Source organism: Corylus avellana, chromosome ca6 (genome assembly GCF_901000735.1).
Source record: "Corylus avellana chromosome ca6, CavTom2PMs-1.0".
NCBI lineage: Eukaryota > Viridiplantae > Streptophyta > Magnoliopsida > Fagales > Betulaceae > Corylus > Corylus avellana.
Window position 1 is genome coordinate 29,402,123 of NC_081546.1, and position 14,033 is coordinate 29,416,155.

The 14,033-nt window shown below is 35.0% G+C and overlaps 2 protein-coding genes across 3 annotated transcripts; one reads left to right on the forward strand and one right to left on the reverse strand.

Moving 5' to 3' along the window:
• Positions 1 to 379: 379 nt before the first annotated feature.
• On the reverse strand, positions 380 to 7,787 carry LOC132184090 (uncharacterized). Of its 2 annotated transcripts, none has more exons than XM_059597580.1 (9): positions 7,498 to 7,787; positions 6,984 to 7,129; positions 5,610 to 6,525; positions 5,212 to 5,303; positions 4,688 to 4,762; positions 3,725 to 3,786; positions 3,499 to 3,568; positions 2,680 to 3,355; positions 380 to 672 (listed from the first exon to the last, which is right to left on the reverse strand). In XM_059597580.1, exons 1-9 carry the CDS (start codon positions 7,685 to 7,687, stop codon positions 611 to 613), a joined length of 2,289 nt encoding a protein of 762 aa, XP_059453563.1. In that variant the 5' UTR covers positions 7,688 to 7,787; the 3' UTR covers positions 380 to 610. The 2 variants fall into 2 exon arrangements, with proteins under 2 accessions (XP_059453563.1, XP_059453564.1); XM_059597581.1 differs by having other exon boundaries at positions 380 to 676.
• A 4,326-nt stretch (positions 7,788 to 12,113) lies between these two features.
• LOC132184091 (uncharacterized) lies at positions 12,114 to 12,801 on the forward strand. The gene has a single exon (XM_059597582.1). The coding sequence runs from the start codon at positions 12,174 to 12,176 to the stop codon at positions 12,516 to 12,518; it is 345 nt and encodes a 114-aa protein (XP_059453565.1). The 5' UTR covers positions 12,114 to 12,173; the 3' UTR covers positions 12,519 to 12,801.
• Positions 12,802 to 14,033: the final 1,232 nt, after the last annotated feature.

Below are 14,033 nucleotides of genomic sequence, written 5' to 3' on the forward strand. Positions count from 1 at the left end.
TCATTTATGTTTCTCACTATAGATCGATTTATGTTTCCTTGAATAAGTCAATATATTCTAACATAGTCATAGAGCTCCACCATTAGGCGAATTAGGCAATTTCCTAAGGTCTCCAATTAATAATATTAATAAAAATTTATTCCATAAAAAAAATATTTAAAACTTAAATTATAGTCGATACTCTTTAATTAAGGCTACCAATTATGGTAAATAAGTAATTAAAGAAGGCCCTTAATTTGTTTCAACATTTCATTCTTGAAATAAAGCTTTAAAAAATTGCTAAGAATAGAGAGAATGTAAATAATAATAATATTCAAAACGAGAGAATCCGTAAATATTAGAAGACAAATAGATGTTTTTTTTTTTAGACAGTCGCGACTTTATTAAGTTCAACTCATACACTGCAGGGCTAAGGCCTCTGCATGCATAATTTCACGTATACAATCTGGGGGGTACATAAAGCTACACCCTATTCATCTCATTTTGCAAAGCCAAGCTTGCAAGTACATGGGCAACTTTATTGCCTTCTCTCCCTATATATCCCATTTTCCATGACGATATTGAACGGAGAGCTGCACGCAGGTCTTCCGTAAGATGTCCCTTATCGCTCTCATCCGGCTGCTTGGAAGTCACAGTATCCACAACCACCTTCGCATCTCCCTCCAACTGGACCTGCCTAAACCCCATCTTAGTACACAGCTGAACTGCCATAGAAGTTGCTAAGGTTTCTGCTGCCATAGATGTTCTTACCTCTCTAATAAACATTTAATTATTACTCTTATTATTCCCTATTGATGTTAAATTGCATTTCAAAACCTACTGTTTGTTGTTCCTAAGGGGTAACTCAATCGGCTATGAACTACGCTAATGAAACGAAGGTCATTAGTTCGAATCCCCCCTCTCATTCCCTTGTGTAGACATGTCCAAAAAAAAAAAAAAAAAAAAAAAAAAAAAAAAATTCAAACAAACAAACAAACAAATTCAATGCTTCAAAATATGGAATTATGATTGGAGTCCAACGTTTGAAATAAAATGAGAAAAAGAAATATAATTTGTCTTTCCTTGTTCATGTTGAAAATGTTAGATAATCCTATCACAAAGATTAAAATGAATTCCTAATAATTTCTTTGACAAATATAAAATCTTTTTTTTTTTTTTTTTTAATTTTTTTAATTTTTTTTTGCCATGTTAAAATAGTATTCTCTATACGAGAAATTATTAGTGTCAATATTTTCCCAATATTTTCTTATAAATTCAATAAATAAACTATTAGATTTATATAGTTCAAATAAGTCTATAAATCCAGTGGTTAATTTGTAAGATGATATGAAAAAAATATTGACAAAGGGTCCCGCCCGGTTTGCTAAAAATCCTAACAATCATACCAAATGAATAATAATTTGATAATGGAACATATCTTAAGGGGTTATTTAATCAATTTTTTAAACCTAAAGAGTATTTAATAAATAAACAAATAAATAAAACGTCAACAACCCCTGTATTTTTTCATTTTTTTTTTAACTGCATTTCTTATTAAATATCACTTCGGATTGTAACTTGAAAGATACATCATACTGCACTTGATTAAGAGAGGAGACCAACTGCAATAAGGACGAGTTTATTGTGATGGAGCACCGATTTGATATTTCCACCGGTGTTTAACACATTCTCCCTATGCAATTCTCACAGGTCACAAAGAAAATAATAAATAAATAGGTCACATCCAAATGTCAACTAAATAAAGAAATATTTATATGAACCTATTTATTCATTTAATAATCATACCTATCATGCAAATCAATGATTTGGTTTTGTTCTTGATTGTCATATGTGCAATTGTGCTGTTGAACAGATCTACATTATGGTCTAGAGGAAGAAGATGAAGATAGATATTTGAGACAAACTTTTCTTTCGAACTACATTGGAAGAAATTCTTCAAACCCAGTATAAAAGAATCACATGCATTTTAGATACATATCAGATTAACAGATTGAATTTGAGGAAATTCTTCCACCCCAATTTAGAGAAAAATGAAACTCTTTTCCTATGTCAACCAGGCTTTTCTGGTATATAGCCTAATATTATGATGTGGGCAAGCAGGATTGGTCACAAGGTCGAATAGATCAGGTTGAATACATTTTTAGTCACACCAAAAGCAATAATAAATAGAATACAATTTCTATGAGCTGTCAATAATAGCCTTGAAGAAAACATTTATTGCCTCCATTGCAACTTGCAAACTGCAATATGACTTGTGATTGAGCAACCTACACTAGATTCCATGGCAATTTCCTAGGTGGCTGATATACCATTAATCTCTCAAACAAAATATGTCAAAATCTGAGGTCTTTTTTGACATGGAACCTCACAAAGACATGACCCTTTGGACTTACCCTTTAGAGTAAACCCCGACACGACCCCACCCGCCAAAACCATGTATAAGGTAATTCAAAGGTCCAATATTTATTCAAAGTGATTAGAATATTTACATTACTGTGCATCATCTTTGAAAGAACATGTGGCAGCATAAAATAAGAAATGAAAGCAAAAGATATGATAATCTTGCACATTGATGATAATGGAAGTATAGTGCCACAATTAGCTCATTTACAAGGAACTAAAAATAAATCTGAGTGAACTTAGAAATGTTAAATTTCAATGAATTATATGATATCTAACCTTTGGCACCTAATCCTCGAGATTTTGGTTGCCTAACAGCAACCAAAGGATTGACTATCCCTTGTGAACTTTTGCCTAAGCCCATGCCTTCCACGAAACCCATCTTTGCCATCATCTTTGATCCAAATCCCTTTGTGTGCCTTTCAAAAGATCCAATCTTTTGGGACTTGTTCCTTATTGAGTCACCACCATGGACTTCCATCTTTTGGGATTTGGTCCTTGCTGGGTCGTCACTGGAGTTAGAGAATTCCACACCCAATCCCAGCGATTTAGGGCGTTGGACAGCTTCAATGGGCTCTGCCATACCTTGACCATCCTTTCCTAACCCTCCACCTTCAATAAATCCCATTTTAGCCATCATTCTAGATCCAAATCCCTTAGTGTGTACCTCAAATGAACCATAGCTTGTGGTGCCAACTACGCCTTTATTTTTACGATTTTCATCCATCTCTTGTGAATCAACGGCTGTAATCTCAACAGCATCTGATTGCATTGTACCACTTGATACAAATGACATGGGTTGATTGGCATATGAACTCTTTTTTCCATTCTGTTTCTTCTCACTTGCTTCACCACTGCCCTTAGCAGTCTTCTTTACCCTGTTTCTACCTCCGGATCTTACGTTGGAGCCCTCAGTCACAACAAAATCAGCATCCTCATTGCCAGCACCTATCAGCTGAAACTCATGATGAAATAATTAAACTTAGGTTTCCCGGAGTGACATACAGAGATTATTCTAAGTAGAAAAATAGAAATCTTCAGAGCACAAATGGAACAACTATGCTAGTTCTTAGTGTGCACTTTAATAAAAGTTTGAACCTTTTCCAGGCGAAGTTTGTCATTGGACGATGGCATGCAAGTGTGTTGTGTTCGCACCACTGTTACAAATCTGGAAAAACCAAAATAACAGTTAGTTTGGATTCAACTTTATGTTAACCACGTACAAAGTACATTTGTGTCTGAATATGTATATTAACATAAATATACACGATACACACATACATTTGTTATGAACATAAATATACACATACACATGTTTATATACCTTTTCTTTCCAGAACCTTGGCAGCCACTTCGCAAGCGATATATCGCAGCTAACCGTTGCACCTAAAATATTCAAAAACAGTTTATATCAATGAAAGATTCGTGACATTTCTTGGAGTTATTTTAAAAGCACATTAAATATAATCCATAAAGGCACAAAAACCACTAGTTAAAACTTGAGTAGCAGGATGGACATTAGTTCCTAACTTCGATGCTGCTCAGAGTTCATGCCCAAGATTTTCAGCTTTTTAATTACTCAATCCAGAATTTCATACCTCTCAGGTGGTTGTTATTATTTCTTTCCAGGAAACTTCAATAAAACTATTAATTTAGCAAAAGCTCTTAAACCTTCTGACTAAATCCTATCCCTCACCAAAATTAAGCAAAAGTTTCATTGCTAAAACCTCACTGGACAGTTACAACAATGCTTGAACAGAAAAAATTGGGACAAGAACTCCATTATAATGATTAGAAAATAGATTGAAGTAGTTTTTGGCAACAAAATGCCTAAACCTTTCTTATCTCATTTTGTTTGAGAAGTTAGATTTAGAGATTTAGACCACAGTTTCTGCTACCATTGACAGCCCCTTGTAAAACGTTGGCAAAGCTTTAATTCTGTTAATAAATGAGACTCACCAGCGTCCACACTTGATGCATTTGTCATATTGTAATTATTTAAGTGCAGCAGATAGAATGAGACGTCAACTTCATAAAAATCCGAAACTTATTAAATCTAAGTCACTTGTCAATATACTACTGGAAATTCTGCTCTCAGGTTTGCATTAAACATTCTTCTCTAAGTAATAAACTTTTAGGATGAAATAAAATCGACCAAAGCAAATCAATAGCACTTGACAGGTTTATATTCTAATCACATATAAGATCACTCATGTTGATAGTGTGGTTCTTGGGTTTTTTGGTGAGGTTGAAGAGAAGGAAGGGAGATTAACAAAAAGTTTCTTACCTGGGAACAATCGCGGGAATGCATAGGTTGAAAAGAAAACATATCTACTCCACCCAACACAATCTGCTCTAGTTTCTACAGTTCAGAACAATAAAGCTGTTAGCACTACTGAAAAATAAAATACATGGAATCAGCTTCAAAAAACTCAGTATTATATTTAGAAATCCCTATCTAACTTGAAGGTTAATATTTGAAAAAGCAAAAGGTTTATATCCAGTAATTGAATTGATGGATTAGCAAAGAAGGATTCTTGCACTTAAATAACTGGTAATAATGGTAAAAGAACTATATAAAAAAATCTGCATTTGGAATGCTAAGATCTATGAGAAAATATCAAAGAAAACTTATGGGGTATGCCCACAATCAAAAGCTAAAAAACCACACTATTAACATCAATATACAAATATTAACAACAATTAACTTTTTTTTGATAAGTACAAATGAACAACTATTCCATGATTTCGTTGGAAATGAAAACAACAAAAGGAAAGAATACAGCATTAAGTTTCTTGTTTTCCTTTTACCGAGTTTATTTTCTCCAAATCAACACCCCGGAGCAGCATCCTCTCCCGGCGCTTCACAGCAAGCATTTCTTTACGATGTTTCTTTTTGGTACCTGAATCTTAAGTGTATTAGAAGGATTTACATCATGAATTGAAGGCAGGCCCCCTGCCTTTAGTTTAGCAGACCAACCCAAATAACAGACGAATAAATTCGAGCTTAAACATGTGAATGTGCACACAGACACTGTTTCAGATGTGTGTTGATGCTGCTGCCTATATGTGCACAGCACACCACCACACCCAAAAACGAAGATAGGAATAGATGATTAACTCATCCCAATATTCTAACTAAAGCCAGCATTTAGACAGCACTATTAATTACATGCATCCCGGGATTCACAGATTTGAGCAAAACTTACCAGGAAAGTTTCTGGAATATTTACTCTTTTGATCCTCCATAGGCCAAGATCGAGGAAACTTAGCAACATGCTTCTTTTTCGCAGAACCAGATCTAGGATCCTTTACGAGCATAAGGTCATCTATAGTCGATGACCAATTATTTCTGGAAGCTAAAGAGTTGCTCTTCCTTGGTTTGGGCTTCTTCATACCATATTCCCTGGATGCCTCCTGGAGAGCAATTCCACCGAACTTCTCTACAGTCTCATTCAAGCAACTGCTAGAAGAACTATCGTCATCCGACGCATCCAACGCTGTTTTCATCAACCGTTTGGTTTCCAAAATATTGTCGCTTCCACCAATTCCTTCTAAGTAATCCTTTGCAATTTCTGCATCAATATCTGAATCACTATCAGATGAGTCATCAGAACCATCACTTTCAGATGATCCCACCACTTCTCCAGGCTCAGATGCTTCTGTGCTTCCCTCATCTAGTGACTCCCTATAGTCATCCTCATTACCTTCCTCATCAGATATATCCCGGGTGTACAATTTTATGCCTCCAATTGACAAAAACCCCGAATTGTTTTTTGGAGGTGACACCACATCCAAAGCTTCTTCACGCATCTGACCTACCTTACAACTAATACCCTCATCAGCATCCATTTCCTTCTCAGAAGATGACAACTCTTGATCTTCCATTTGCTTCAAGGACCCTCCAATTCCATTTGGGGTTCCTTCAGGTTCAGAATGGAATCCCAACCCTTGATGAGTGCCATCACCCAAAACAAATTCCGAATTGTATTCATAAGTATACTCCACGTCTTGGGGCTCTGAAAATGGTGTTTTGTCTACATAAGCAACAATTCGAGCCTCCTTTGAATCCACTAGAACAATAGGGTGCGACTCATCTATGTCGTTATCTCCATTATTACCCTCCTGTTAAAACACCATATTGTTCTAGGTAAATATTTCAGGAAGTAGAACTTACAATGCTTCAATTAAATCACAAATATTCCCAAAAAAATTTCACTAGAAAGAAAATATTCAGGAAAAGTTTCCAAGCAATGAAGAACTATCTACAGCTGAGCCTCAGGAAAATTTTTCCAAGGAAATATTCCTGATAAAATCGCGCCTTGCAGGATATAACAAAAATATGAACCCAAAATAAAAAAACAAAATCATTTTCATTTTCATTCTAATACGCACCCACCTTGGGAAACCCAAGTTACTTTAGATCAGTCTCCTATTCTACGTGAAAAAAGCTTGCCCAACATAGTTCTTGGACTCGGACAACTAAATTAAATTTCTATAAATGATAAAATTTATAATAGATCCCCCCAAAAAAGATGAGAAAAAAGAAAGAAAGAAAGAAGATTTTATCGGATACGTAATACCTGATGGCCGAGGGTAGGGTATTCATATCCGATAGCATTACCGTCCGATTTCCGAGAGTCGCTTTTAGAACCAGAAGCTTTGCTTCGATAAGACCTTCCAGATTTGGACCCAGACCCAGATTTGTCATTCGGATTAGCGTTTGTTCCTGCAAATTCAACACCAAAGATATTTTTTTTTAGAAAAAAAGAAATGCAAGAACCCAGAAATATAAATACATATAATTACAGACTCACCTCCACTTGCCCCAAGTTTGGTCGCTCAGAAATTGCAGGAAGACAAAAAAAAAAAAAAAATTCCCATCATAACCCAGTTCAAGCCATTGAACCATATACCCAAATCGAGAATAAATTTTTCATTTTTACCTCAAAAAGAAACGAAATGGTCGGGTTTTTTTTTCAAAAATTTATTATTTCCCTTTGTTTTCCCAGCAACCAAACACCAGCTTTCAGCCAATATATCACAGAAGTTAAAACAAAGAGAAAGTATTTAAGAGAGATAGAGACGGGGAAGGACCTCGAGAAGTGCTAGCAGACGAGGGATTTCGTTGCCAATCAGATAAGAAACCGCCCTCAACGAAAAGAGCCGCTTTGACACCTCCTCCTCCTCCTCCTCCTCCTCCCCCTCTTCTTCTTCTGCTCTTGCTGCCGCTACTATTGTTGCTGTGGTCGTGGGTGGTGGTGTTTCTTCTTCTACCTCCAGCCATGGCTTCAGAGGTATATTGCACTGTGATTGGATTCGGAGCCTCCTACAACATGGCACTCTCAAAGGGTCGATTGCCTTTGACACCTGCACGCGTGCAGTTAGATCTGGACCGTTGGATTTAGTGAGTTCAACTTGATGAGATTGCGGTGTCACTCTGTTTAGATCGGGACCGTTGAATTAAGTGGGTCTACTTGATTAGCCATGCCCAAGCTGAGTGGAATATCCGATGCGATCAATCTTTATGCTTGTTTTTGTGGTCTTATTTCGTGTCCCTCACTCCCTCCTTCTTACGGCCCATCATAATAATCTACTTAATCATTATAACAAAAATGCTAGATTTATTTATTATTATTATTATTTAAAAAAAAAAAAAAAACTTTTTAACATCAAGTTCACACTTAAGAGTGTAATCGAGTTGAGCTAGATATTGAATTTTTAGAATCGGCTCGAATTAACCAGATGCATGTTCTAACTTAATTCGAATACATGCTCAAATTTTGATCGTATTGTTTAAAACTTCGTAGCGAGGTTAAGTTTGGGCTCGCAAATAATCTTACGTTAGCAAATATATTTCCTAATGCCCTTATAAATTCATTTAATTAAGCGATTAAAATGACAGATTTGTTAATTTATCTTCTTAATAGTTTAGGATTTTTATTTTTATTTTTTATTTTGCTTCAAGATACCCACCAATCACAATTTTCTTTTTATATATTTATTCTATTTTTAGTTAGAGATATTCCTTTTTGTCATAAGGAAAATAAAATTTACCTTTTACTTATGATACATTTAGAGGTGAAAAAGTTGACAGTTATTACCATTTTTTAAGGTGGTTAAAAAAAATTTACCTTTTACTTATGATACACTTAAATTCATACAGCATCTAGAGGTGAAAAGGTGGGCGGTTATTATCGCTTTTGAAGGTGGTTAAAAAAAATCTTTAACCGCCCATATATATATATATATATATATATAGTTTGAAGAAAAACTTTATTCTTTAAATGTATGTCAAATTAATAAATTAAAAAAATAATAATAATAAATCATCAAAACCAACTTAAAAGGAAACCATTTGCTATTATAGACTCAACTGTCAACTCTTGATATCTTGTTTTGCACGACAAGGACTAATCGATCTAGTCGAGTCTAATCACTAAATGGGCCTTTCAGGTTGAGTCCATATTTATTCAAACTAGTAAAGAAAAAAGCATAAGCTGGATTTGGCCCATTTCTTAACTACAGGGCAAACTGGACTTGGGCCCATTGGATTTTCCACCTTTTAAAGGGTAAAACAGTGGTCGGCCCACCCTTAAAGGGATTGTAGACCACTCCAATTTACTTATTTTTCTTTTGTTTTTTTAAATAAAAATAAAAAATTGAAGGCTTACGTGCTAAATTCAGACAATTCATTTTGAATGAACTGTCTAAAATTTTGATATATCCACACAAGAGAAGAGAGGATTCGAACTAATAACCTCTACTTTACAGGCGTGGTCCATTACCGATTGAGCTATCCATTAGAGACGAATCTTCAGTTATTAGACTGCCAAGAATAACACAAAAATTCGAGTAGCCTCTAAGCAATCAAATATGCGAGACCCACATGCTAGGACAATTAGGTCATGCCGAACTTTCCAAATTTCACCGTTATTCAGACAACCTAATAAAATAAGGGATGTCAACCCTAATGAGTGACGTCCTAGGTGGGTGTACTGGAGCCTTGAAAAAGGATCTCAAATAGTTATTTTGTAGTGATCCTATTAGTTGCTAGTAATATCACTCAAGCTCAACTAGTACTTAATTAGATGCATAATGTTCATGTGGTCGATTCAATATCCCTTAAAATCAACAAATATAACTTTAGCAATATTAGCTCCTATCTCTCTCATTATGAACCTAGTCTTTGGTGATTTTTGTTTAAGAGAATTTAAGTTAAACATGTCGCGTATTAAGTCTCTCTTAAAAATAAAGAAATAAATAAATAGTAATTTAACAATTATGATCTTATGTGCTTAGCACAAGAAAAAAGTTGTCGTGATCAGTAACTCCATTTTTTTTTTTTTATTTATTTTTAAGTAAAGATAACTAAAATCCTTGAGACATTGAGTAACGAAAGCAAAGGTCATTGAGTCACTGCAATTTTCTTTCCTCTTTTCAATACTCAATCCGATTTAGGTGTAGTTGGTATGGAATCTGGTAGAGGAAAGAACATTGCAGTGATTCAATGACCTTTGCTTTCGTTACCCAAAGAGAAAAGGTATATGTATATTGGTAGAGATGCTTTTTTTTTTTTTCCTACAAGCATTGCAGCACTCTTCCCATCTTTCCTCTTAATGCATATGTTCTTCGTTTTATATAAGTCACCAATATCTCTCCAATAGAAGTTACCCCATTAAAATTTGTTTCTCTTCTTTCTTCTTGATCAGAAGCAATATATATATATACCAATCATATATATATTCTCAACACCTCTTGAAATATATATGTTACGTAGTCCGCTTTCCATGGTATGAATATTAGCTAGTGTTAAATCAGTACCACTTTTTTCTAAAAGCGTGTATCATGTATGAGCTCAAACTTTTTTTTAATAGGTGACGCATAACATGTGGAATACTTAATTTAAATTGATGAATTAACGGAGTTAGTGTTCGAATTCAAGACATTTGGCTCTGATACCATGTTAAATCACTAATTTTTCTAAAAGCTTAAACTTATATGAAAAATGCAAATTTAATTATTTAATCAATACTTTAATCCAAACCATGAAATAAATCATCGATATTTTATTTAAAATAAAGAGGATCTCGATCCATGCATGTAACATCGAACACAAAGTTTTATCTTTAGATTTTTTCCATTGAATGTTCAAATAAATGAATTACTTAATGCACTAGGCCAAACCCAAAACATGACACAAATTTAATTTGTTTAGAGTAATGCTAAATACTTTACATTAAGAGGCTGTGTCTATTAACTCTTATTTATATTATTTTTTTTAACAATGGCTTATCAAAAGATTGATGCCCATATAGTATCACATTATTCCAGTGATCGCGAGATGAATGTGGGACATATATATATATATATATATATATATATATATATATATATAGCATTACTCAATCCGTTTATGATCCCTATAACAATCTTCTCCAAAAAAACATCCACAATCCCATGGTATCTTCTCATAATGGCAAGAACTATGAATCATTTCTTCATATAGATCATGAGCCAGGAGTAACTTGTCGTCACAGATTGTCACATTCCTTCTAAGTTTCTAGATCGATCCTAAGAATTCCCACCCAAGTTCCAAGGAATCTAGGAGACTAATGAGATAGGTGGGTGCAACCGGTCCACCTATTCGAATATATTATGTAACGACCCATGAAAAAGCACAAGCCACACATATACTATTACTCCAAAATGATTAGTTAATTTGAAGCTTCCCCGAATCACTTATAAAAATTAGTCTCACATAGTTAGAAACCAATGTGCAATTTAGTCGCACGTATGAGTGTCTTTATAAACTACCCATTTGAAGTGTCCTTATAAACCACCTTAGACCCTTGACATTCTGCAGTGCTCTAGCACTACATGACATTCTTAGGTAACTCTGATATCATTTATAACAACTTAGAAAAAAGTGTTAGTCACATCTGTGCTATCACTCTAAACAAAAATAACATAGATGTGGCTAGCATTTTTTCTAAGTCGTTATAAATTTGGAACTTCTCTAGAACAACTTATAAAGTCTAGTTTCACATTGTAAGTAAGAAATATGAGATTTAATACTCCTATGAGTATCTTTCGAAATCATCCACTCTATATAGACTTCAATATATATGGAATCAAGGTGTTACATATCGAAACCTCGATCCCCACTCTCTCTTATTTTCTACTTGAATTCTCAAGGATTATATTCCACTAGCTAATTAAAGAATCCTAGTCCATAATTTTTCTAGTGAATGCCCTCATTTCCCACTAAACATTAAACAAAGTAAAAGAAGTTAACTCCCATCCGATAACTTCAAGAATATTTTCACCATTTTATGCAAATATTTAGTCAAAAAATGTTTGCTTTAGGGGCAACCTAAGAGGCTATGAGAATCGTGTTGGTAACTCCACACTTTTTTTTCTCTCTCCCCATTTTTCTCTCCTAACTCTTAGCTGTCTCTCTCTCTCTCTCATGCATGCACGAGGCCAATTAGCATCGTTTGTGAATTGTAATGAAAGATATTTTACTTGGTCTATGACTATGACATCATTTGTGGACCTGTGGTCGACCAATGCGCAGGCTACGGCTTCTCCAACGCGTAAATGCCGCATATGCCGCTTTGTTGCTAACAAACGTTTGACCCCACCTCCATAAACTTTGCAGCACATATGTGACGACATATAACTACTTCTATAAATCCTCACCGATCTCCGTTGGCCTCAAAGACTTTGAACATTCAGAGAATTAAGCCGGTACTACTGATCATCTGGACATGGCCAGCGGAGCCGCCGACGGGCTATTCAGATGTGTCTGTATTTCCGGCTGTGACACCGGGATCGAGCGCCGCCCATACCACCGCAACTGTGGCTGTGCACTCCACGATAAGTCGCGTAAAGGAAGCCCCCATGCATTGCCAGCCAGGTGCAAAAAGAACATATCATATCCAATAAGGCGGTCGTGGAGCGAGGGCTCCTTGGCATTGCATGCGGCGGCTGCGGCTTCTAACCACTCGTCCCCATCTTCTTCGCCGGCTGTGGTCGGGGCTGCGGCTGGGCCGCCGCCTCACTTGGGTTTTTGTGATGAGGAGGAAGAGTATGTTTCATTATTCAAGATTTGAACCTTTTTTTTTTTTTTTTTTCCTTTAGCAATTATTCATATATTTTGAATAATTTGTTGGGCGGATAATTAAGATTTGTGACCACTGATTTCTGTAAGACTATTTTGGTTTTTGTGTGGTTGTAAACTTTTTTGATCGATCGATGCCAGTTTGGGTTTATAGACCCTATAATCAAAATGGGTTATGTATTATTGGATGAAATGATTTGAATGAAATCCTTTCATCCCTGTTACTGTGTAAATAAGATGCAGCAAATATATATGTATATATATATTAATCCCTTCTTATTGTGTCAAGAAAATTTTAAGAATCTTTGGGCTTCATTTTCTTTTCATTTAATTTGGGAAGAAACTGAGTATCAAGCTTACATTTGTCTTCAGCGGATATGTTTTGTTTTGAATCCAATTTCAACTTATGTGTGTCAATTCCTAGCCTTCACGATAAGTTCAAAAAATGGCGAACCCAAATATTAAATTCTGTAAATTATGGATTTCTGGCCTTGGATTAAGTTCCATTCAATTGCTAATCTTGATCTCCCATTGAAAAATTTCGAAAATCAAACTTTTCATCTTGATCTTGTCCACAGCCATAGTGTTTCAAGTTAATCATATGTTTTCAAATGATTAGGATGAGCTTTTCTAAATCTTACGCTTAAAGTTAGCACTTTTTGACACGATCCGCGAATTCGACATAAACGAATGCAACACAAAATTAGCGAGTTAGGATTGAGGGGTCGGGCACCGTTTAATTAAATAAATCAAACTAGACATGTGACATTTATGGCTGACAATTTTTGATGTGACCGTGAATCCAACATGAAATTAGAGAGTTGAGGTTAAAAAGTTTGACCCGTTTAATTAAATGAATTAAATCAAAATTAATCTATATAGTCTTATACCTATATATCGATATAACCCAAACCCGATACTCAATTACCCGTAATTTCACCTAGATTTAGTTTATAAAGGGCCCCATAATTGTATAATCAGTCCTTCAGGAATGTATTCCTCAAATTAATAGCTTGCACGTATATACTTGCTGCCTTGCTGGAGATGATCCATTGGCATGTGTGGTCGGTCCCTTTTTTGCTGTGGTCGGCTCGGGAAAAAGAATAAATAAAGTAGGTTGAAATAAAAAAAAAGATACAAAGAAAAAGAGACGTTTGTTGATTCCCAATCCGTCTTCTTAATTAAATATATAAAAGGACTTTTTCTTTTCTTTTTTATATTATTATGAATAAAGAACTCCTCTATGTATATACCATGGTGTTGCTAAGCTGGCCACATGGGACGGTGGCCGGGAAGGAAGGACGGACGTGACTGTGAAATTGTTTTTTTTTTAATTCGATTATATTATCATGTATATACATTAATATCAAACCCATGTCGGCAAAGGATCTTATTTAGAACTGTACAAGTGGGTGGTTATTAACCGCAAAACCACTAACGATATATGCGAATGTGAATTGTAATTTTAGGGTAAACGGATGCAGAACATATCCTTATATATATATAA